Source organism: Periplaneta americana, chromosome 1, assembly GCF_040183065.1.
Source record: "Periplaneta americana isolate PAMFEO1 chromosome 1, P.americana_PAMFEO1_priV1, whole genome shotgun sequence".
NCBI classification, from domain to species: Eukaryota; Metazoa; Arthropoda; class Insecta; order Blattodea; family Blattidae; genus Periplaneta; species Periplaneta americana.
The window spans coordinates 19,151,376-19,174,087 of NC_091117.1; the positions used below are offsets into that span (position 1 = coordinate 19,151,376).

Sequence of the window (22,712 nt, forward strand, 5' to 3'; positions counted from 1 at the left end):
GAAGTTGTTCGAACTGGCGACTGCTACATTCAATGCACGCACTGCATTGACGAAGGAAACTCTAGCACGCTCTCCCAAATACTGTAGGCATCTCCCATCTCCCGAACCACATCAGATACTGTGAATAGGCTAAAATTGTTTCGGGATCTTCCACCGGTATCTCGGAAACTAGGCATTTTATGTGCCTCAGAAGTAATCAAGAGGCATCAAATCAGGAGAGAGGGCTGGCCATTCAACCAGAACTCCTCTACCGATCCAACGCCCAGGATATGTGAGATTTAGAAAATCTCAGCAAGTGGTACTCCGTCCCGTTGCATCCACATCTGCTGACGCATGATAAATGTCAAGTTTTCTAACGGCTCTGGAATAACTGGTTGTAAAAGGTTGTCGTAAATCTCTCCATTCAAACGTGGTGACAGGAGATAATGTGTAAAGTATGACTAAATCCGCAGTGTAGTTCCTGACATTTCGGGCTTGTATTGACTGAGGGTCATTTTGGAAACCACGGGTTCCTATACGGACAATGTTCTATTTCAGTTTGAGCACAACCTTCTGTATTATCCCGTATAAACTGTTCTGTGAATATGGACTGATAAAGCCGGTCGTTGAGATTCCGACTTCAGAGTAAGGTAAAACTGTTAGGTGGACGTTTTTCAAAGAATATGTGTGGGGTGCGAAATATTCTCCAAAATTTTATTTATGTTTAGGGCCTACTTTTTATGTACTACTCTTAAATTATTTACATATTGTATGTATCTAACTTTTACAAGTACTTACTGAGTTATTGTTTAATCAACTGTCCGAAGACATGTTTGAACGTCATAAGTGACACCAATGAGGCATCACTCATGATACAACACTCACATGAGATAACGGGGTAGGGTGGCCAGTTCCTTTCCCCCTTCATTGCATACATTACTGACTAGTTACATATTACACTAATCAGACTTCAGATGCACACAAATTGTTCTTCCTCTGACACAAATATCTACAGGAATTGAGATATATCATAAAATCGATTATACCATTAGTTTTGTCACAAAAGTTTACGCAATAGAGAGTTTTACACGACTCCTTTTCCATTTGAAATTTCAAAGCTGTATCCTATGAAGATGACGGAATGTTAAATTATGTATGTAATAGGTTGATTTATTGGTGTTATAAAAATATAAACATGTAGGCCCATATTCACCAAGCATGGGCTAGTATAATATCAGACATATAATAAGGTGGTTTCAGACTTTTGGTTCGCAGTGTAAATTAAAATTATATAATACATTAGCAGTAGGCCTACCCACTCTTCTATATGGATGCAAAGTCTTGACTTTGAAACAACAAGAAAAATTAAGAATAACAGCAGCAGAAATGAAATCTTTAAATAAAACAGCTAAATACACATGACAGAGTCACAAACTGATGAAGACATTCACAATGAAATTAAAAAATCCATTTTGACAAGAATTTTATTAATTAATACAAAACAAACTGGATCCAACATGTACTCAGAATGAACAGGAAGAGAATTCCACAGTTAATTCTCAAATACCACAGGGTAGAAGTACTGAGTTGATCTTACGACTAAGGATTAAACACGTGCGTATTTATTAACGTGTCCACATATGTGTAGAATGGGTTGATAATTATTTAACAAACTGGAAATATGCCTCTGTTATCTTTCGAGAAATTCTAAATGTTATGCCATCTGTTTTCTTTTTCTTGCAGACTTGGTGGAAGATAGAATCTTGGAGGAGATCGCTACAAGGTAAGATAAAAATGTTAACAGTTTTCTCTGTAGTTTCATCTGCGATATTGGAAGTGTTTAACTCGTGGTAGTAATTATAGAATGGTAGGCCTACTGCTATTCATATTACTTGCAAACAATAGTACGAAAGTGTTACATTTCTATAGGAAAGACATTTTCAAATTGTATTAAATGAAGTTCTCAACCAGTGTTCAGTGTAGTAACGTAGTGACACAGTTGATTTATACGTATCGACGATAAATTAATATAAAATCAGGATCATCCGGATTCGATATATCCGTGGATTCATCCTGTAATCCGCTACGTTCAGCAGGACTGTCATAATAAAATCCGCTGATGGCTTCTCTCTAGATAGAATACAGTCTGGCAAAAATGTTCCAGAATATGTTTTCTATTTGCCCAGAGACCTAGGCTTATTCTGCAGTTTTGTCATTGCACGATTGAATTGTTATCTTTATGCCATTATTTGCCCATACATACACACATGCGTATATACACACAGATAAGAAACCATAGAAAATAATAATAATAATGATAATAATAATAATAATAATAATAATAATAATAATAATAGTTTTATTTAACCTGGCAGAGTTAAGGCCATAGGGACATAGACCCTATATAGATGTAGGCTAGGGTTGCCAACCCTCCTGTTTTTCCCGGGATTTCCCGTATTTAGTCTTATTTTTTTAAGAATCTCCCGACTCTCGTATTTTTCTTCTCTTCGAGCATTTTTCTCCCTTCATGGCGCGTCCTCAGGTTGCGGATCGAGGAGACGGCCTCCAGACATGGAGGGCAGCTGTGAATATATTGAATAAGCAGCCGCGGACTGCCGATGAGGCGTGGTCCTCCAGCTTGGGGGCTCACAACCCATCACCGTAAAAAAACAGCTTGTTACGAATCCTTCAAATAAGCTTCGGAATGGGACTGATTCTCTGGCACGACCACAGCAAAGGAATAAGGTTTTGAGCAGGAGGGAAAAAGACCTTTAGGGAGGCCGAGACGTAGATGGGAAGATAATATTAAAATGGATTTGAGGGAGGTGGGATATGATGATAGAGAATGGATTAATCTTGCTCAGGATAGGGACCAATGGCGGGCTTATGTGAGGGCGGCAATGAACCTCCGGGTTCCTTAAAAGCCAGTAAGTAAGTAAGTAAGTAAGTAAGTAAGTAAGTAAGTAAGTAAGTAAGTAAGTAAGTAAGCAAGTAAGTAAGTATTCTTGCACAATGTAAAATCTATTTGAAATATTTAATTTTTCTCGTGATTGAAGGTGATTTATATGTTGGATTTTATTGTTCCAGATATGCACTGAAATGTGCAAAGTCTGTAAAAGGTAATAGGCCTACTTGCTAGAAATACTTTCGGGGCTCACTAGTTTAGAACCAAACAATGTTAAGAGTTAAAAATTCATAAAAAAAAGTAGTGAGTTGTGTTGTAACCATACAGGCAGTGATGTTCACGCAGAGTGTTTTCTCTTACGAACAGTAATTATAAAATAATGATTAAAATAATAAGATTATTTAAATCCTTTGAGATCGGGAAATAAAAATATATAATATTATTTAATAAACCCTGATACACAAGGTACAACAAAAATCAGATGTTCGAAGCAGAAGCATGATATATCTAGTCAAATTATAACTGCAAATTAAAATCAACTTCGACTATTCATGTAGGGAATTTTTATAACCGCGTCATCGCTCTCTGAGCACTTCCATATGAAATCTGAGAGTGAGGTGAGAGTCTCCGCAAGCTTTTTGAAGGCGAACGCTCCATCACATTTCTCACCTCAGCCATTTTAGCAGGAGTTAAAATAGCCGGCCGGTCTCCCTGTTCTCCTCTTCACTGCAACTGATCCATAGTCCCTAAAACGGGCAATTAATCTCGTTATGGTCGAATTGTTAGGCACTGCCACATCCGGATAATTCCTACGAAATTCGTCTACAACACGTGCATAAGAACGCTGGAAAAATAATGTTCAACAATGAAAACTCGTTGCTGTTGGGAAAACGACATGTTTGCCGAGCAATAAACAAAGGACTTCTGCAAGCGTCAGCGTATAGGGGAAACTCGGCTAATTCCGCAGTAGTGCATAGGGTAAACTGGGGTCTGTTGGACAGTCGGGCATGTTGGACACTCTGTACTTTAACGTGTTACCTCGCCACTTGTGGGCACCACATTCTGCTAGAAGTCAATGACGGAAGTAGCCCCACTCGTGGCTACTTCCGTCATTGACTTCTAGCAGAATGTGGTGCCCACAAGTGGCGAGGTAAACCGTTAAAGTTCAGAGTGTCCAACATGCCCGACTGTCCAACAGACCCTAGTTTCCCCTTTATGATTTTACTGCGGCTTTACAATAGCATGAACGTAAGTTTTGAGAGGCTGTCAACAGGAGGCATGTCCTCTGCAGTGCTATGGAAAAAATCAAGGATATTGGTCTACATCTCTGTCGGAAATACAGTGAAACATCGAAAGTTGGCTGTTTTTCGTGTTTTGCTACACAGTTTTTCGTGTTTTGCTACACAGATGTGAATAAAGTGAGCATTGTTACTGTACATATAAATTGTTCTTTTTATGTTACTTTCATAATGTATTTTATAATTACTTACTATTGCGGAATTAGTCAAGTCCTATTGCGGATAATGTTGCAGAATTACCCGAGTTGTTCTTTTTCAACTGTAATGTATGTACAACTAAATATATTTGCATCTTAATAAATCTCTTTACCTCATTTGGTAATGAAAAGTTTCGTCCATGTCTACATACCTTGATGATATTTTTCAATAAACATTTTGATAAAAATATGATAGATTTACTTCTTAATATTGCGGAATTAGCCGGGTCTCCCCTACATACACATCACAATGACGTCTAGGTTTATTGCTGTTAATACCCATGATGCTAACTAGCGGTAGCACTTTCCAACTGCACTACTCAATATAGACACTATAATTTTAATGTGCGCGACTTTTGGATCGCTCTGTATTTCCTAAGCACCTTATTCTCGAATACCGTTAACCTCTGTTCCTATCTCAAAGTGACAGTCCAAGTTTCACACCCATACAGAACAATCTCTAAGATAATTAGTATTAGTATTTAGTATTTATTTATTTAACCTGGTAGAGATAAGGCCATCAGGCCTTCTCTGCCCCTCTACCAGGGGATTACAACTATAATATGAAGAATAAAATTACAATTAATATTAAATTTACAATTACAATTACAATAAAAATTAAAGTACGACAAGATTACCTTATTAATGAAAGCTAGACAATTTATCATAGAAGTCAAGAACAAAGAATATTTTTGTATTTACTGAATTACAAATTAAACCTAGAATAACAAAATTCTATAGTGATGAAATTACCATATATTGAGATATTTAGTGATTAAGAGAACTATTTACAAGAAACCATATCTGAACGAGTCTCAATTACTGACCAAGTGCCTAGTAAGTTTGCGTTTGAATTCAATTTTATTTCGACAGTCCCTGATGCTAGCAGGTAACGAATTCCAGAGTCTCGGCAGGGCTAGTGGAAAATAAAAAATTAATTGTGGATCTAAGTTGATTAGAGTACTGACTCTTTTGTGTCTACTTCAGCTTTGTTTCTGCATGCATATCCGGATTCAAATGACGAAGCAACAGACGAAGCGTCTCGTGCCTTTTTGCGCAAGTTGCGGATGACAGAGTGGCACAAAACAAGACCCAACGACGTGATAAGATCCCTTCCTTTCAGGAACCGGGCTATAAATACAGATTCCTCTCAGGATTACAACATTGCCTACTACGGATGCAAGTAATTTCGGGGAAGCGGAGATCTCGTAAATCATGTAGCAAGCCCCGCAATCTTCAAACAGTTTTGTTTTCAGTGATGACGGCAGCGCATGTAATAAATGATAATACGCTCAATCTCGACATCTGCGCGCCATCCTTGGAAACTGAATGATGCACCCCGCAGCATGAAGTGCGAAGCTGCAGTAACGACGTTAATCGAGGCGCAATAAGGTTCAGAACTCACAAGCTGTTGAGGTCACCGATTTTGATTTTGCTATGTAAGATGGAGACCGAAATATACAGATGCCTTCTAATAAGTAATGCCGATTTTTGGAGTAAAAATTTAGTTGGAGTGTGATGTGACAAGAAATTAATCTAATCTTCAAAGTAAAGGCTTGAGTCTTGGGCCACTTTTCAGCGGGACTTATCCCGCGATGGTACCAGTTCCTGGATTTTGTTGTGAAGAATTCGGTGATATCCATTTCAACGGCTTCCAAGTTCTGGAACTTCTTTCACGCAGGAAATGGGCGGGCCATGGATCGAAAACAGATGGTAATTTGAGGCCATATGCCGGATATGATAGCAGTTCGATTCCTCCTAAATTCTTCAATTCTTTCGAGCGATATTCAATTCATTCAGTGTTCTGCCCGAGGGCAGATCTTTCACTACAAACCCTGCTTTCTCCGATCTTTCCTATTTTCTGCCTTCCTCTTTGTATGTCTGTATGTATTTATTGACACTACAATTGGGTATACACCCGGTGGCAGTGATATATAATACACAAAAATATCATTGCAATAAAACAATAATTACAGCAATAAAAAAAATAAAATAAACGTAAATTTACTTCTAACTATAAATAAATAGATGCAATAAACCTAGGACTATAAATAAAAACTATGCTATAATAACGCCTATAATAAGCAAAAGCAAACCTAACTTATAGCCTTAAGTAATGTCGATTTTTGGAGTAAAAATTTAGTTGGAGTGTGTTGTGACAAGAAATTAATCTAATCTTCAAAGTAAAGGCTTGAGTCTTGGGCCACTTTTCAGCGGGACTTATTATCCCGCGATGGTACCAGTTCCTGGATTTTGTTGTGAAGAATTCGGTGATATCCATTTCAACGGCTTCCAAGTTCTGGAACTTCTTTCACGCAGGAAATGGGCGGGCCATGGATCGAAAACAGATGGTAATTTGAGGCCATATGCCGGATATGATAGCAGTTCGATTCCTCCTAAATTCTTCAATTCTTTCGAGCGATATTCAATTCATTCAGTGTTCTGCCCGAGGGCAGATCTTTCACTACAAACCCTGCTTTCTCCGATCTTTCCTATTCTCTGCCTTCCTCTTTGTATGTCTGTATGTATTTATTGACACTACATTTGGGTATACACCCGGTGGCAGTGATATATAATATACAAAAATATCATTGCAATAAAACAATAATTACAGCAATAAAAAAAATAAAATAAACGTAAATTTACTTCTAACTATAAATAAATAGATGCAATAAACCTAGGACTATAAATAAAAACTATGCTATAATAACGCCTATAATAAGCAAAAGCAAACCTAACTTATAGCCTTAAGTAATGTCGATTTTTGGAGTAAAAATTTAGTTGGAGTGTGTTGTGACAAGAAATTAATCTAATCTTCAAAGTAAAGGCTTGAGTCTTGGGCCACTTTTCAGCGGGACTTTATTATCCCGCGATGGTACCAGTTCCTGGATTTTGTTGTGAAGAATTCGGTGATATCCATTTCAACGGCTTCCAAGTTCTGGAACTTCTTTCACGCAGGAAATGGGCGGGCCATGGATCGAAAACAGATGGTAATTTGAGGCCATATGCCGGATATGGTAGCAGTTCGATTCCTCCTAAATTCTTCAATATTCTTTTGAGCTGTATTCACTTCATTCAGTGTTCTGCCTAAGGGCAGATCTTTCACTACAAACCCTGCTTTCTCCGATCTTTCCTATTTTCTGCCTTCCTTTTTATGTGTAGGCCTATGTATGTATTTATTAACACTGCAATTGGGTATACACTCAGTGGCAGTGATATATAATATACAATAATACAATAATTACAGCAATAAAAAAAATAAAATACACGTAAATTTATTTCTAACTATAAATAAATAGATCCAATAAACCTAGGACTATAAATAAAAACTATGCTATAATAACGCCTACAATAAGCAAAAGTAAACCTAACTTATAAGTACTTCTATTTCACCCAACTATTACCAATTTAAGCAATTACATATCACCTTAATTAATTACATACCAACTTAGTTACATATCACCTTAATTAATTACATATCACCTTAATTAATTACATATCAACTTAATTACATATCACCTTAATTTATTTACATATCAATTTAATTACATATAATCTTAATTAATTACATATCAACTTAATTAATTACATGACACAACTTAGAAAATTACACTGCACCTAAAATTACATTTGCAGTCTAATCTTCTCAACCTTTCCTTAAGTGTATTGATTTTGAGAGGACCACCCTCAAAGATTGCCGCAGGTAAGCTGTTCCAGTCTACTATTGTAGGGTTAACAAAGGAAAATTTTGACACGTCCGTTCTTTGTTTTCTGCATTTAAACTTCCTAATATGATCAGCCCTGCCTAAGTATGAAGGCGTTACTAATCTAGCATTGATGTCGGTCCATGCTTTGTGTCCCATTTGTGCCTTAAACAATGCGGTGAGTCTGGTTTTTCGTCGCCTTGATTTGAGAAATTCCCACCCTAAGTCTTTTACTATCTCTTCACTATGTCCCTTTTCCATTTTGACATATTTTGCTTCCTTGCGTTGTCTCCTCATATGATCCGTAGGTATATCTTAATGTCGTCTATCATGTGATATCTTCTTCTGCCCTGAATTCTTCTCCCATTCACCATTCCTTCCTGTGCATCCTTCAATAGGCAGTTTCTTCTCAGTCAGTGACTCAACCAATTCCTTTTCTCCTCCTGATCATTTTCAGCATCATTCTTTCTTCACCCACTCTTTCCAACACAGCTTCATTTCTTACTCTGTTTGTCCATTTCACACGTTCCATTCTTCTCCATATCCACATTTCAAATGCTTCTATTTGCTTCTCTAGACTACGTCATAATGTCCATGTTCCCCCCCCCCATAAAATGCCACACTCCATACAAAGCACTTCACTAGTCTCTTCCTTAGTTCTTTTTCAGAGGTCCGCAGAAGATGCTCCTTTTTCTATTAAAAGCTTCCTTGGTCATTGCTGTCCTCCTTTTGACTTTCTGGCAGCAGCTGATGTTACTGCTTACGAGCTCTATAGCGTCTCGCATTGCAAGAGAATTCTATTTCGATTAACTAAACCGGGGTACCTCTCTCTTAAAACTTCATGAATTTATTCTAGCTGTTGAGACCGAAGATCCGCATCGACTGCTCGTTCGTCTGAAAGATTCATTACTTTGTGGCCAAACCGATTTTTTAACGACGACTTTGGCAGGCTGACGTGATGGAGCCACTGTTTTGAAGTGTCAGAGTTGCTGTAATATACCCATTTTTCATCACATATAACATTTCTCCGGATAAATCTATCTTCCATGGGATTATCAATAAGCTGACGAAAGATAGGCCTATTCACGCTGCGTTGAACCTGTTTAGGTGTCGATTCGTGATGTACAAATCCACAACTTCTGTGTGATTTTCTAAGCATCTTATTTCGGCCATGTATTGTATTTTTTGAAGTACCAAGTTCTTCTGACAACTTACAACTTACTTTATTGTGAATTTTCTTCCAAAATCCTGCGTGTATTCTTAATATTCCATACATTAGCTAGGCCTTCCAAGATGTTGTAAGCCTTTAATGTCCCCTTCTTCCATTATTGAAACGCTGGAGTCAACGTTGTCCTACATGCTCACTAACGATATCTTCACCCTCGACGTCACACATTCTTTGAGCCACGGCGCAATCTTTATAATCTTGTTTCCAGTAGTGCTTCTAGAAATACTAATTTCAAACTTTATCAGCTCCATTTTACAACAATCGACATGCTCACAACACGTAGTATTGTGTTTTGTTTATTTTTATTCCATGGTATTCATACATCGCTTCACAGCTAGAATATGGAACATGTCAAAAACAATTTTAATAGTCCTACTACAAAGTCTTAATAAAAAGTCACAGTCTAGTTGAAATATATACAGAAGAGTTTTACGATATACTAGTACAACACAAGGAGTTTGTATCGATACTTAATACAAGACAGAAATATTCATGCAGTGTTATTGAATGTCGTAAATTCACCTATAGAAGAGAAGGCGTGAGAAATTAGGTACTTCTTTAATTTGGCCCTAAATAATATTATGTTTTGAGTTTGATTTTTTATATCCATTGGGAGGCTATTAAAAATTTTACTGACATATAACGCACTTCCTTTTGATAGCACGATAGATTTGCCGATGCAATATGAAAGTCATTTTTTTTTACGCGTATTTATGCTATGAACTGTTGAATTAGTTACAGATGTTGATGTTCTTTGGAACAAAATATTTTGTAGGCCTATATAATATTTACTTTTGATGCATTTATATGACAATCAAATATAAACTATGCAAAATCTCCGAGCAAGGCTTTAATGTAAAACAACCATTTTTACATATCTAAGGTTTTTCAAAGTAAGACATAACTTATCTATTGCTTATAAGAATACCTTAGGCCTACAAGATAATTCTGGTGCAATCTTAATAACTTATTGCAAAATAAATGGGATGTTATTTACTGTTGCTTATGAAGAATGAGAGAAATCTAGATATTCACATTGCTACCCTATATTCTTCTTCTTCTCCTTCATCTTCATGGTAGGTCATCGCCTCTTTCCGATCTCAGAATTCATCTTCCCATCGTCTTCTAGGACGTCCCACATCGCTGTGACCTTGTGGCCGGTATAATAATGCTTGTTTAGTTAGGTTAAAAGGATCCATTCTTAAAACATGTTCATACCATTTTTGTTTGTAACTTTGTATTTTTTCATTTAAATTAAAAATTTTGAGTTCTTGTCTTATTGTTTCACTAGGAATATGGTCTTTTAGAGAACATCCTGCAACGTATCTGAGGAACTTCATCTCTGACGTTTCTAATAATCTTCTGTCTGATCTATTCATGGCCCAATTTTCTGATCCATATGTCAAATTGGGAACTGCCATTACTTTATAAAACTTTAGTCTTGTTTCTTTTGTTGTTTTTGTTTGTAATGTTCTTTTAATCGTCCCACACATGCTTTGAAATTTGTAATTTTTTTTCTTTTATATCGTTTTCCCAATTATAAGATATGTGACATCCTAAATATTTAAAACTCTGTACTTGTTCGATAATTTCATCGTTTAAAACTATTTTAGATAGAACTGCATATTTCCCTGGAAAGGCCATTGTTTTAGTTTTTTTTTTGTTGAAATCTTGAGATTATAATTCTCCATAGTTATTTTGAGCAGTAGTGTGGCTATTTGTAATTGAAGGGTTGGTAGGAAAAACAACCCATGTAAAAAAAAAAAACACTTTTTTTCAGGGGAGCGAAAAAACATTATATCTCGTTATGTAAAAGGATAAGAAACTTAAAGTATAGGTATAAATACCCCAATGCTTTATAATATATTGCTTGTATTTTAAGCATACACAGACGCCACATGATTTTAGCTTTCTATTAGTACCAATATTTCATTTTCGGCTAAAACTGACATGGGTTGTTTTTCCTATCAACCCTTCAATTGATTTTCTGATTCTGCACATATGACTTGATTGCTACCCTATATTAATAATTAATAATTTTATGAGTGAAAAAATTGCCCATTAACCGTATTTGCGAGCGTTAATAAAGCCAATAATTTCTTTTTTACAATACTTATTTTTCAATTCTTCTTGCTTAGCCCTCTCCATAACTTTATTACTAGGCCTACAGCTCTGCGCTATTGTAAACATTGTAGCTATAAAATAAGAATGTAAATAATAATAATAATAATAATAATAATAATAATAATATTTATTTATTTATATTGGCAGAGTTAAGGCCATAGGGACAGCTCTTACACTCTAGCAGTCCTACACTCTATTGTAAAGAATTACAGAAGAAAAAATAAACAAAAATACGTCACAGCAATACGAGTAGGCCTATGATCTATTCATGAGTAATGAGCAGTTACCCGAGATACGGCTGGTCATAACAGAAATAGTTAGCGGTACAATATTCAGTACTGTAATAAAAGATAGCCTATAAACTCTCCAGATGTAGCCTACTTGTCATTGATATGCGCCATTCGTAAAATTTCCTGAAAAATAATTATATAATTATTATTATTATATTTATTTATTTATTGATATTTATGTGCTGGTCAACAACGAACAAGATAGTGGGAGCTCAGCTCCAATTCCTCTGTAACTTACTACCAAATGCTCGGAATCATACCATTCCTGCACTGAAAGATGACGCATATTTTTTAACGTATGAAATAAATAAAACATTAATTTGACCAAAAAATGGAGCGAGTCCTTCAATTTCATTTCGCTGTAAACTCATATTTCTTGTCATGAGATAATAGAACTTCGATCTCGAAATAATTAATATAACAAGAAATATTTGTTAAACTCGATAAAATTATCAAAAAAACTGTCAGCACTTGTAGTAGGTCTATTACTGTTGATAGTTCACAGACTTTTCCTTCTGTAAGAGGCGTACAATGTGTCGGTCTTTTTTAAATTTCTCTTGAAAGAGCTTGTGAACAGATGAGCACTGTGTAATACTTTTCGAAAGCGGTTTTACTGCAGAGTTTTAGTATCGGTAAGATAAGTAATGCCGCAGCGGTTACAGCACACAGCTCTGATGCTGTGGGAACGCTACCTTAGTGTGTTCGAACCCCACCGAGGACATGCATGTTAGTCCGTTGTTAATGTGTTGTCTTGGACAGAGATTCGGCGGCGTGCTGATCCCACGCCACGGGAGTCCTGCCATTTGTGTGTGTGTGTGTCTAATGTAAGATAGGTAGAGAAAACTTCTACCAAAGGGGCTAAAGTCTATATGATGAATAAAATAGGAAAAGTAATAATTACATCGGCTGAACGTCGCCAAAGCAGTTGTTCAACTATGTAAGCAAGTTTTAATCCTGGTTGAGTGTAAGAAAAGGCCTTACGGCCGTAACTCTGCCAGGTTAAATAAAGCCAGTATTATTATTATTATTATTATTATTATTATTATTATTATTATTATTATTATTATTATTAAATAATTATGACCGCTGAGAGTAGGTATTTTAGCAAAAGACGGGTCTTTCCCTCCTGAATCAATTATGGGGTAAATATTGGTAATACAGTATTGTGATTCGAATAATATTGTGATAGTTCTTTGTGATAATTTATTACAATTTTACTGAGCGAGAGGAAGATCGGTTTTTTTGCGTCAATGTATTAAGAAGGGAATGTTCGTGGACAAGTTTCTGCACAAAATCGATCTTTCTCTCGTTCAGTAAAATTGTAATGAATTATCAAAAAGAATTATCACAATATTACTCGTATCACAATATTACAAACCTTTACACTACAGTGGCAAGGAGACCATAATTATAGGCCTATATTACTTCGTCGAAGATTGTCGATAGTTATTGTCAATATTTTATTCAATTTAAGTCGGCCTCGGTAGCGTAGTCGGCATAGCGCTGGCCTTCTGTGCTCGAGTTGCGGTTCGTCCCGGCCCAGGTTGATGGCATTAAAGTCAGCTTAAATGCGACAGACTCATGTGAGTAGATTTACTGGCATGTAAAAGAACTCCTGCGGGACAAAATTCCGGCACATCCGGCGACGCTGATATAACCTCTGCAGTTGCGAGCGTCGATAAATAAACCATAATTTTTTTATTCAATTTTGGAAGTGTTTTAGCTTTCGGCATATCGTTGGTCTATAGGAATTTATTTACTAAAGTATTGCATAGGTTTTGTTATTTTTTAGTATCTCTCAAGTCAGTTGAACCGGAAATAGTACAGGTCTTAGACCCAGTTGAAAAGCAGTCGTTTCTATTAAAAAACACAAAAAACACAAAATAGTGATTTATTCTAGCAGGACTTTCTGCATCCTTTCGGTCTTCAAAGAATCTTTTCTCAATTGGTGGTACTCGAATATGACTTCTGCTATCCTTAACGCTATCCCTTAGTTTCACACAATTTTTCCAGTTAATTTTCTGTAATTTTTATTTTTAGTTAGTGCATATTCATTACTTCCAACTCATCTGCTCGTTCATAAATAAGTAAGCTTAAGACATATCCAGTAACCGATGACAGGAATTTTAATTTCAACTATTTAAGTCTTTCTCGAGTTCTTTCCATTGCCCACATTCCGCTTGCATAAAGTGATAGGCCTAAGGAAGGTATTATTTCAAATGTAACTTACTCTTTCTGGGGGTGCTAGAGAGTTCTTATATAAAATGTAATCTTAGGACTCTTTCTGCCTTTCCGACTGAGGATCGCTTTTTTATTCTTCTCACATAATTATTGAAGTTTGCGTAGTTCATAACCGACACTATTATCCGCTATACTGCCGTTAAATGGCATGGAGGTGATTTTAGCCAACCTTGTTATTAATTGAATGGTCACCCCAACAACACTGTAACAGCCAAAAGTTATGAGCTGAACAGCGAAACTTTGTGCAATTGCATGTTTTTTTCTGATTTTACATATTGAAAAACCAAAAGTGGATCTTTGCCGATCATGGATTTACACCCGAATGAAGCCTACTTTATTTTGCATAAATGTTTATTTCGAGGGTTTTCCCTTTTAAATGCAGGTATATTTTTATTTTGCACGTTTAAATGCATAGGCCCTTATTAACATAGGCCTATTTCCTTGTATTATTTATATTTAGATACATGCGACGAAATCAGAGCAAAATCACAGTCTAGTATATACAGTCACGAAGCTCAATACGTAGGGAATATGCATCCATAGATAGTTGCTAACCACTAGGATCGCTACTATCGCCTCACCACAGACAATGCGAAATAGTACCTGCACAGTCTATTGTTCCTAGTACTCTCATCAACTGGAGCTTCGTGACTGTATAAGCCTATACTAGGCTGTGGTAAAAGTATGAATGACATCTAGGCGACCGCATATACAAGTATCCATTGCCGTCGCAGTAATTTCATATCCCCAATAGTTAATTAACTAATAAGTTACTATTGGTTCTATTTTTAACACAAAGCATTTTTTTAATTAGATAATAAATCGGGAAAAACAAGTACAATACACAACTAAACCTTCCAGAGTGTGGATATTTCGTTAATAAATACTTTTTCCAACATTCTGAACCTTATAACTTATGGCTGTTACAACGCTGTTGGGGAGACCCATTAAATTGAAGACCTTCACGGAATAAGAATGTAACCAACAAAAGTGTAATTCATGTTTCAGGAGAAAGAAGAATAATTCCAGGGGCATATTTCATTAGGCCTGTATTTACTATATTCACAACCATTTGACTAAACAAGGATACAAGTTTATTCAGCCATTGAAAGCAACAATTTATTGTTATAAATAAATAATGCTTTAAAATTACTTTTTCCACCTACATTACATATTTCAAGAATCTGATGTTACATCCTTTTTCCGGGGAGGTCTACGAATTATGACTGATGCAATATCGACAGAAGTTTTTACTCTCTAAGTCAAATTAGTTAGACTACATGCAGGCTTATATTATTCTAATCATCCATTAGGCCTATTTGTCACTGTTTAGTTGCCGTGACTACAGTCTAACTGCGGATAGCCTATAATTTCGTTCGCATAGGCCCTACTAACAACTTCTGGCGATTTCTCAGAGGTGTAATAATTCTTAACCAGTTTTTCTAACAATACCACTAATAGCATTAATTTTATTCGCATTTATCTGGAAATCTTCAGTATTTGCAGTCAAGTCTTAACGTAGGTATGAAGTATGGTAACAAGTACCGGTAGTTTAGACTATTATATGAGACTGTAGGCTTTGACTGTGATTGTATATTCCACCATAGTTGCCCCACACCTGAAGGGGTGCGTTATGACCAGTTGTTTGAACTAGCCAGACAAGTTAATGAAGTCTGCAAGTAAATTTATGTAGCTAGTTCCGAAATGTGGAAGACAATCCTCTACACGAGATTAAAAACACAAAATAGGCCTAATTCTGTACTAGTTCATTATGAACTGTAAAATGCTCTCACAATAATGTCAGTTAGGTCTATAGTCTTATGTAGTTACAGTAGGCCTACATGCTAAACATGCAGACAGCGTCGTAAGTATTCAAGATGAGAATTAAGATTTCCGATAAGGGGGGATAGAATCCTAGATGGAGAATACCGTACATAAAATTATTATCCTCATTCGATACAGCTCAACGCTTGGTCGCACTGAGTTGCTTGTCTTGCATCTTGATCATAATAATAATTATATCCATGAGCAGGCTTAAGATAAGATGTGTAATTACTAAGTTATTGATTGTTGTCAGCTTGCCGGTGATGATAATACACAAATGAGCCTTTGAGAGCAGAAGTGGTGTAAGTCAAAGTTTGGTAATGAAGTTTAAAATAAAAATTCTGTAAAGTACATCACAAAGTAGCAATTAATGTGTGCTTCATGCTATCCACTGACTACTAATAGTTTAAATAAATTCATTATTAATTGCTACTTTGAGCTGTATTTCACAGAATATTTACTTAAATCCTCATTACCCATTTTTGGCTTACACCACTTCTGCTCTCAACGGCTCAAATATTATTTTCTTTGCTTACTTTATATTTTATATACTCGTAATAAAGCAATTATATTTTGTGAGAGAGGATAGACGTTATCCCTGGCAGGGATGTTAATATGAATTTATGAGTGGTGATAACTTTCCAACAGGGGGAGGGAAATCCCCCCATCTGCCCCGTTAAATCGCACCCAGAGTATTGTACAGGAAATTCCTTGAATAAGAAAATCTAACTGACCTCTCTGGAAGTAGAGGACTTCAAGAAAAACTGATTTTAGTGTGATATTAGAGCTTGTTTCCTGTGAACCTTACGCGATAGGCCTATATAACTGCATAGACAATATTTTCTTACGTTAGAGAAGAAAAAAAATAACAGTATGGAATATTATTGGTCCCTTTTTGGTGACACTACCCGGTGTCTCCACCGCTAGCAAAACAAAAATTTAAATGGAGGCTTTTGCAATTCCAGCGCAATTGACACATTGTGTCGGCCAGAACAACTTCCCGCAATAGAGGCCCAAAACATAAGTTACAATTATTTTTCGAGATTTTCTTATAAATTCACATAAGTAAGTTAATGTCAGCCATTTTACATTTTAGCACAAAGTATGTGCTCTAGACTTCTGTTGCGGGAAGATGGCTGCTTGGCCGATGCTTGCTACATAATAAATTATAGTACGTGTCTTCTTACTTCATATCCGAAGGGTGAACCTAACCACTATCTTCCTATTATTACTACATAAGCTAGTGATTTTTTAGATGTGAGGTTGAATTTTCTTTTGCGAATTTTGTTTCGCATTTCGGTACTGACAAATAGGTCTACTACAACTGGCAGTTAGGCTCTGTTACGTTGACAGCATCATTTCCTTTTGAAGAAGCTACCAGCATTCCTGAAACTGAAGTTATTGGCGAGTGTTATTTGAAAGTTGAACTCAATTAATAATTAATAATATTAATAAATAATACTGTACCAAGCTGCGAATTAACGGGGGGGTGGGGATTTCCTCCCCTGTTGGAAAGTTATCCCCCTCTCATAAATTCATATTAACATCCCTGCCAGGGATAACTTCTATCCCCCTCACAAAATAGCCTATAATTCCTACAAGTATAATTACATAACTTATCTACTTTATAAAGTATAAAGTAAGCAAAGAAAATAATATTGATGTATTATCATCACCAGCAAGCTGACAACAATCAATAACTTAGGAATTACACATCTTATCTTAAGCCTGCTCATGAATATAATTATTATTATGATCAAGATGCAAGACAAGCAACTCAGTGCGACCAAGCGTTGAGCCGTATAGAATGAGGATAATAATAATTTTATGTGTGGTATTCTCTGTCTAGGATTCTGTCCTCCCCTCACCAAAAATCTTAATTCGCACCCTGCACTGTACAGTAACAATTAATCAATAGGCCTAAAGAGTATATATTTTAAAGTGGTTTTCGGATTTCGGAGTTCGTAATATTCATTTCATGTGGTCTAACAAAATAAATTTGTAAGTTACATTTCATTAATTGCAATAGATTTCACGAATCGCAAACTGTTTTGTGAAACCTAGCGCACTAAGTCTATATTATAGCCCTACAACATTTTTTTTTATTCGACTAATGCATTATAGATGTTAAGAAACTTCTTCACCCCAATATTCTGGCATTTATTTAAGCATTTATGTAGGATAAGGGTTGGTAATATTGTGATACTAATAATATTATGATAGTTCTTTTTTAATTTTTTTTTTTATTTTTACTGAGGGAGAGGAAGATCGGTTTTTTTGCGTCAACGTATTAAGGGAATTTTGTGGACAAGTTTCTGCACAAAACCGGTCCTTCTCTCCCTCAGTAAAATTGTAAAAAATTTTTAAAAAATTTCTGTCATAATATTATTAGTAGGCCTATCACAATATTACCAATCTTTTCCCTATATGTTTTTCATGTTACCAGACAAAATAATTATAGAATTAGTACAATGAATCATAAATTAATTAGGTAATAGGGGAGAGTCGGGTAGTATCGGACAGTGCGTTTCTATCATCTATCACCATATGGTAGTACCTGAATGACATGGTTACGTTTCTCTATGCGACTTCACAGAAACGTAACCATGTCAATCAGGTACTATCATCGTGTGGTAGATGAAAGAAACTCACTGTCCGATATTACCCGATGTCCGATACTACCCGACTCTCCCCTATACAGGGTGTAATAACTTTAATGTTTAGAATTTCTGGAACATGTTCCCTGACACGTTCTACGTTGATTAAACCTAACATACCTATATCCGAAATTGAGAGGTTACAGAGATAACAGAGCTGGAAAAAGTAGAACTTCTTGCAGCTCCAAGCATTATACCGTTTATACAAGGCCTATTTTATGGCATTACTAAGTAGCTAGAGATACATAAGAAACATTTGAAAAGCAGTGAAAGAAGGAAATTTTACTTTTAAGAGAAATTAAATTAAAATTGTTTAGGTTGCTAAGGAAACGAAACAGACAACAGTTTAAAATAACAGTTGTGAGAAAAATAAACCGTATTGTGACTAGTCTTTTTATTGAGTTTTGACCATTAAAACATGCCTTTTGTGTACACACATCAGGAATACGCCGACATAGTTTATGTGTATGGATTGTGTGATGGCAATGCAACAGCAGCTGTTTTGGCGTATGAAGCACGGTTCCCCAATCGTAGTATTCCTAGTGCACAGGTATTTTCACGTGCCTATTGGCAAATTTCAAGAAGTACAGTGTTTGGAATCTTAAGGACATTTTTTTTTTCAACTTTGCACTGCTTCTTTCATACTCACAAGTAGTTGATATTAAAATGTAATATGGTACTAATAAAAATAATGACATAGACATGTCACTTTCGGAAATTGGTGTTACTTCTTTCAGTATTCAGCGATAAAATTAAACTCAAAAATTTAACTTTGGGGTACAAATACTCCAAACCTATAGGACTTTGGATATAGGTATGTTAGGTTTAATCGACGTAGAACGTGTCAGGGAACATGTTCCAGAAATTCTAAACATTAAAGTTGTTACACCCTGTATATAGGCCTAGTAATAATAGCTAATGAAAATGTACATGGCATTGTGATTTTATTTGCTTTGGTGTGATAGGGTAGGCCTATACTTGGTAATAGTTGACATGAAAAAGTGGCTGTAGATTCAATTACTAGGCTATAATATTTTAGAAAATAAATCTAATTGAAACCCACAATACCCAATGCTTTGCTAGCGGTGACGATGCTGATAAGACTGAAAACTAACGGGACATCAAAATATGAAAACAATAGCATATGTCTTCCGCGAGGAAGCTTTCGACTTTCTCGTTGGAGGAATTCCCTGTGCTTAGGCAATACGTGTTGTAGGCTACATACCGTGGTCGGCGGGGTTGGGCTGCAGGTTGTACTGGTAGGTGTAGGCGTCGGCAGCCGTCGGAACGCTGGGTGGCGTCAGAGAGCCGTGCTGCTCCGGCACGGGACTCAGCGGGGGCTTCATGTACGCGTTGTCCGGGAAGCTGCCCCAGGCGGCGGGGCCCTCCCGCTCCTGCTGGTACACGCTGGGGGACGGCGTCGCGCTGTACTCGTACCCGTAGTGGTGCCCCATGCCGCCCTGCTGGGCCGCCGCCGCCGCCGCCGCTGCCGCCGCCCCGTAGGAGCACTGGGACTGGTAGTCCTGCGCCTGCGGGCCGCCGCCCAGGCTCTGCTGGTGCAGGGCGTCGTAGTGCTGCATGGAGCCGGCCGCCGCCGCCGGCGCGCCGAAGTAGGCCGCCGCCGCGGGGTGGTACTGCGGCTTCAGCGCCTGGCACTTGCGTCGGAATCCGCGCGGGCGTCGTCGGAAAGAGCCTTCCTCGAACATGAACTCGGACGCGGGGTCGATGGTCCAGTAGTGGCCCTTGCCGGGGCGGCCCAGGCCCTTGGGCAGCTTGATGAAGCACTCGTTGAGGCTGAGGTTGTGGCGCACCGAGTTCTTCCAGCCCTGGTACTGCCCGCGGAAGAACGGGAAGCGCTGCTGCAGGAAGCTGTAGATCTCGCTGAGCGTGAGGCGCTTGGCGGGCGAGCTCTGGATGGCCATCACGATGAGCGCGATGTACGAGTAGGGCGGCTTCTCGGGGCGGCGCACGCCGGGGTTGCCCTTCTTGGGCGCCGCTGCGGCGGCGGGGGGCGCCTCCTGCTTGGCGACGACCGCGGCGTCCTGCTCGGCCGACGCCTGCTGCGGCAGCGCGTCCTGCACGTCCTGGCTGCTCAGGATGACGCTGTGGTGCTGGTGCAGGTGCAGGTGGTGCAGGTGCTGCTGGATGTTGATGGTCTGCTGCACCACCGACTGGTGCTCCTCGCTCTTCATCATCGCTACTAGTATCCCGCGAGCTCGGTAAACATTTACTTTGGTGGTCGCGCTGTCCAAACAAGCGCCGCTCACAGAGCCCACAGTTTACACATCGCAGGTCCTCACCACAGCGCTGTAAACTGAGAACTGAAGAAACGCCCCGCGCCGACAGTAGCCCACTACGCGACACCTCACAAAAACACGCGTGCGATGTGGGCGGGGAGAGTGGCGTCATCGCCAGTCGCGCTCGAAGACCCGCCTTCCGCCCCGCCCCTCGTGATTATGTCGGCCGCTCGATTAAACAGCTTCCTAGGTGAGGCGGTGATTCCCCTATCTAGCCAAGATGGTGACACTGCCAGAATCAGCATCACATACGCTCAAATGGATTGCCTTACGTCCCTGTTTTTCTGGAACCCTACCGGAATCGAGATATGCGTCCCGGAGTTCCGAAAATAATTATCGAGACGCACCGTGGAGCCCGTTCATTTCGTAACTTCCCACCTCGAATAATTTCATGTGCATGGTGCACGATTTTGAGGAGAAACATGTCGATTTAGCTTTAGAGGAGAAAGTTCAAAATCACTACTAGGCCTAATTGAATTTTCTGTTCCACTCCTTCACTACCATCTATCCCCGCTTTTGAATTTCAAATTCCATCCATCACATTAAAGGAGACATAAACTCTATCCGTCTACCAAAAATAATAATTCGGTCCTTCCGATTGTAAGATAGAGCTAGAAATACATCACTTATTACTTACTTATTTACAAATGGCTTTTAAGGAACACGGAGGTTCATTGCCGCCCTCATATAAACCCGTCATCGGTCCCTATCCTGAGCAAAATTAAGCTACTCTCTACCATCATATCCCACCTCCCTCAACCCCATTTTAATATTATCGTCTTATCTACGCCTCGGCCTCCCCTAATGTCTTTTTTCCTTCAGGTATCCCAATTAACACTCTATATGCATTTCTGATTCACTCATACGTGCTACATGCCTTGCTCATCTCAAACGTCTGGAATGTATCACTCATTAATGAATTAGGGCCATATTCATAGACATTCTTAGTGCGGGCTTCCGGTGGATGATCAGCGAACTAACGTTTTTCGTATTCATAAACCAGTGTTAGCGATATGATATGATATGAATCCTGTACAAGTAATCAGTCGATAGCCGGGGCTAGTTTAGCACGCTCGTAGCGCGGGCTAGCGAAATGTCTATGAATAGCACCCGTAAAGTTTAGTTGAGATAAGACTGTATTATGAAGATACTGTGCTATTACTTTGTGTACTAGAAAAGAAGTCTGTTGTAATAGTAGGCTATGACTAGACCTATAGTTCCTGTTGTCGTGGAATTGTCCGGGGAATTTATTTTATTGAGGCCTATTTGCTTTTGTTAACTTTATTTACACACGCTTTAACATCTTAGCTCATATCGCGTAAGTGTAGAATCTTTGGGTATTTATCAGTAGACCGTTAACTGTTGTGATTTTGTTTCTGCTGTCATTTGTTACAAATGTCTTGTATTAATTTGTTTTATTAGGTCTACGTGTGATTGAGTTTTCTGGCTGAAAAGCCTATTTTCAGGCAGAGTTTCACTTGGAAACTATAAAATATGATGTTCTCTTGTTTTACAAATTGTCAAAGTTTGCTAATTTCTAAACATGGCTCTCAGATTAAGTTATTTTTTCTTTGTTTTTATACATAAATTACGTTTCTTGTGGTAATGTTAAATCCCTGTATCTTAGCAGACATCAGCTGTAAAAACACGAAGTATTGAAAAGTGTACGTGAAAGACTGCAACTTTGATGTAGGCATACACTTTTGTTGTTATTAGCAAGCTGAGACAATTTTGAATTAAATTTCATGTTAAGCTTAATTAATTTTGATAGGCTATTATGTTTTTATCTACGAAAATCGTCATTTTTCCGTTACTTCTAGACAAGTGAGTGGATCACCTCGCATTAAAACTAACAAGCCTGATTAAAATTATGTAACCGGTGTCGCTTCTTCCAATCCATTGCTAAAACACGTATTTACTGTCTGATGTGACTACTCCAATATTTCATGCGTGCTACACTATAAAATT

The 22,712-nt window shown here is 37.8% G+C and overlaps 1 protein-coding gene across 2 annotated transcripts in view; it reads right to left on the reverse strand.

The window, feature by feature from the left end:
- LOC138711016 (forkhead box protein F2-like) overlaps positions 1 to 20,778 on the reverse strand; it is a 53,552-nt gene extending 32,774 nt beyond the window's left edge. For both annotated transcript variants that reach the window (XM_069842412.1, XM_069842337.1), the window contains exon 1: positions 19,673 to 20,778. In XM_069842412.1, coding sequence (XP_069698513.1) covers positions 19,673 to 20,642 — 970 coding nt within the window. In that variant the 5' untranslated portion in view covers positions 20,643 to 20,778. The remainder of the gene's footprint in view (positions 1 to 19,672) is intronic.
- Between the last annotated feature and the right edge of the window lie 1,934 nt (positions 20,779 to 22,712).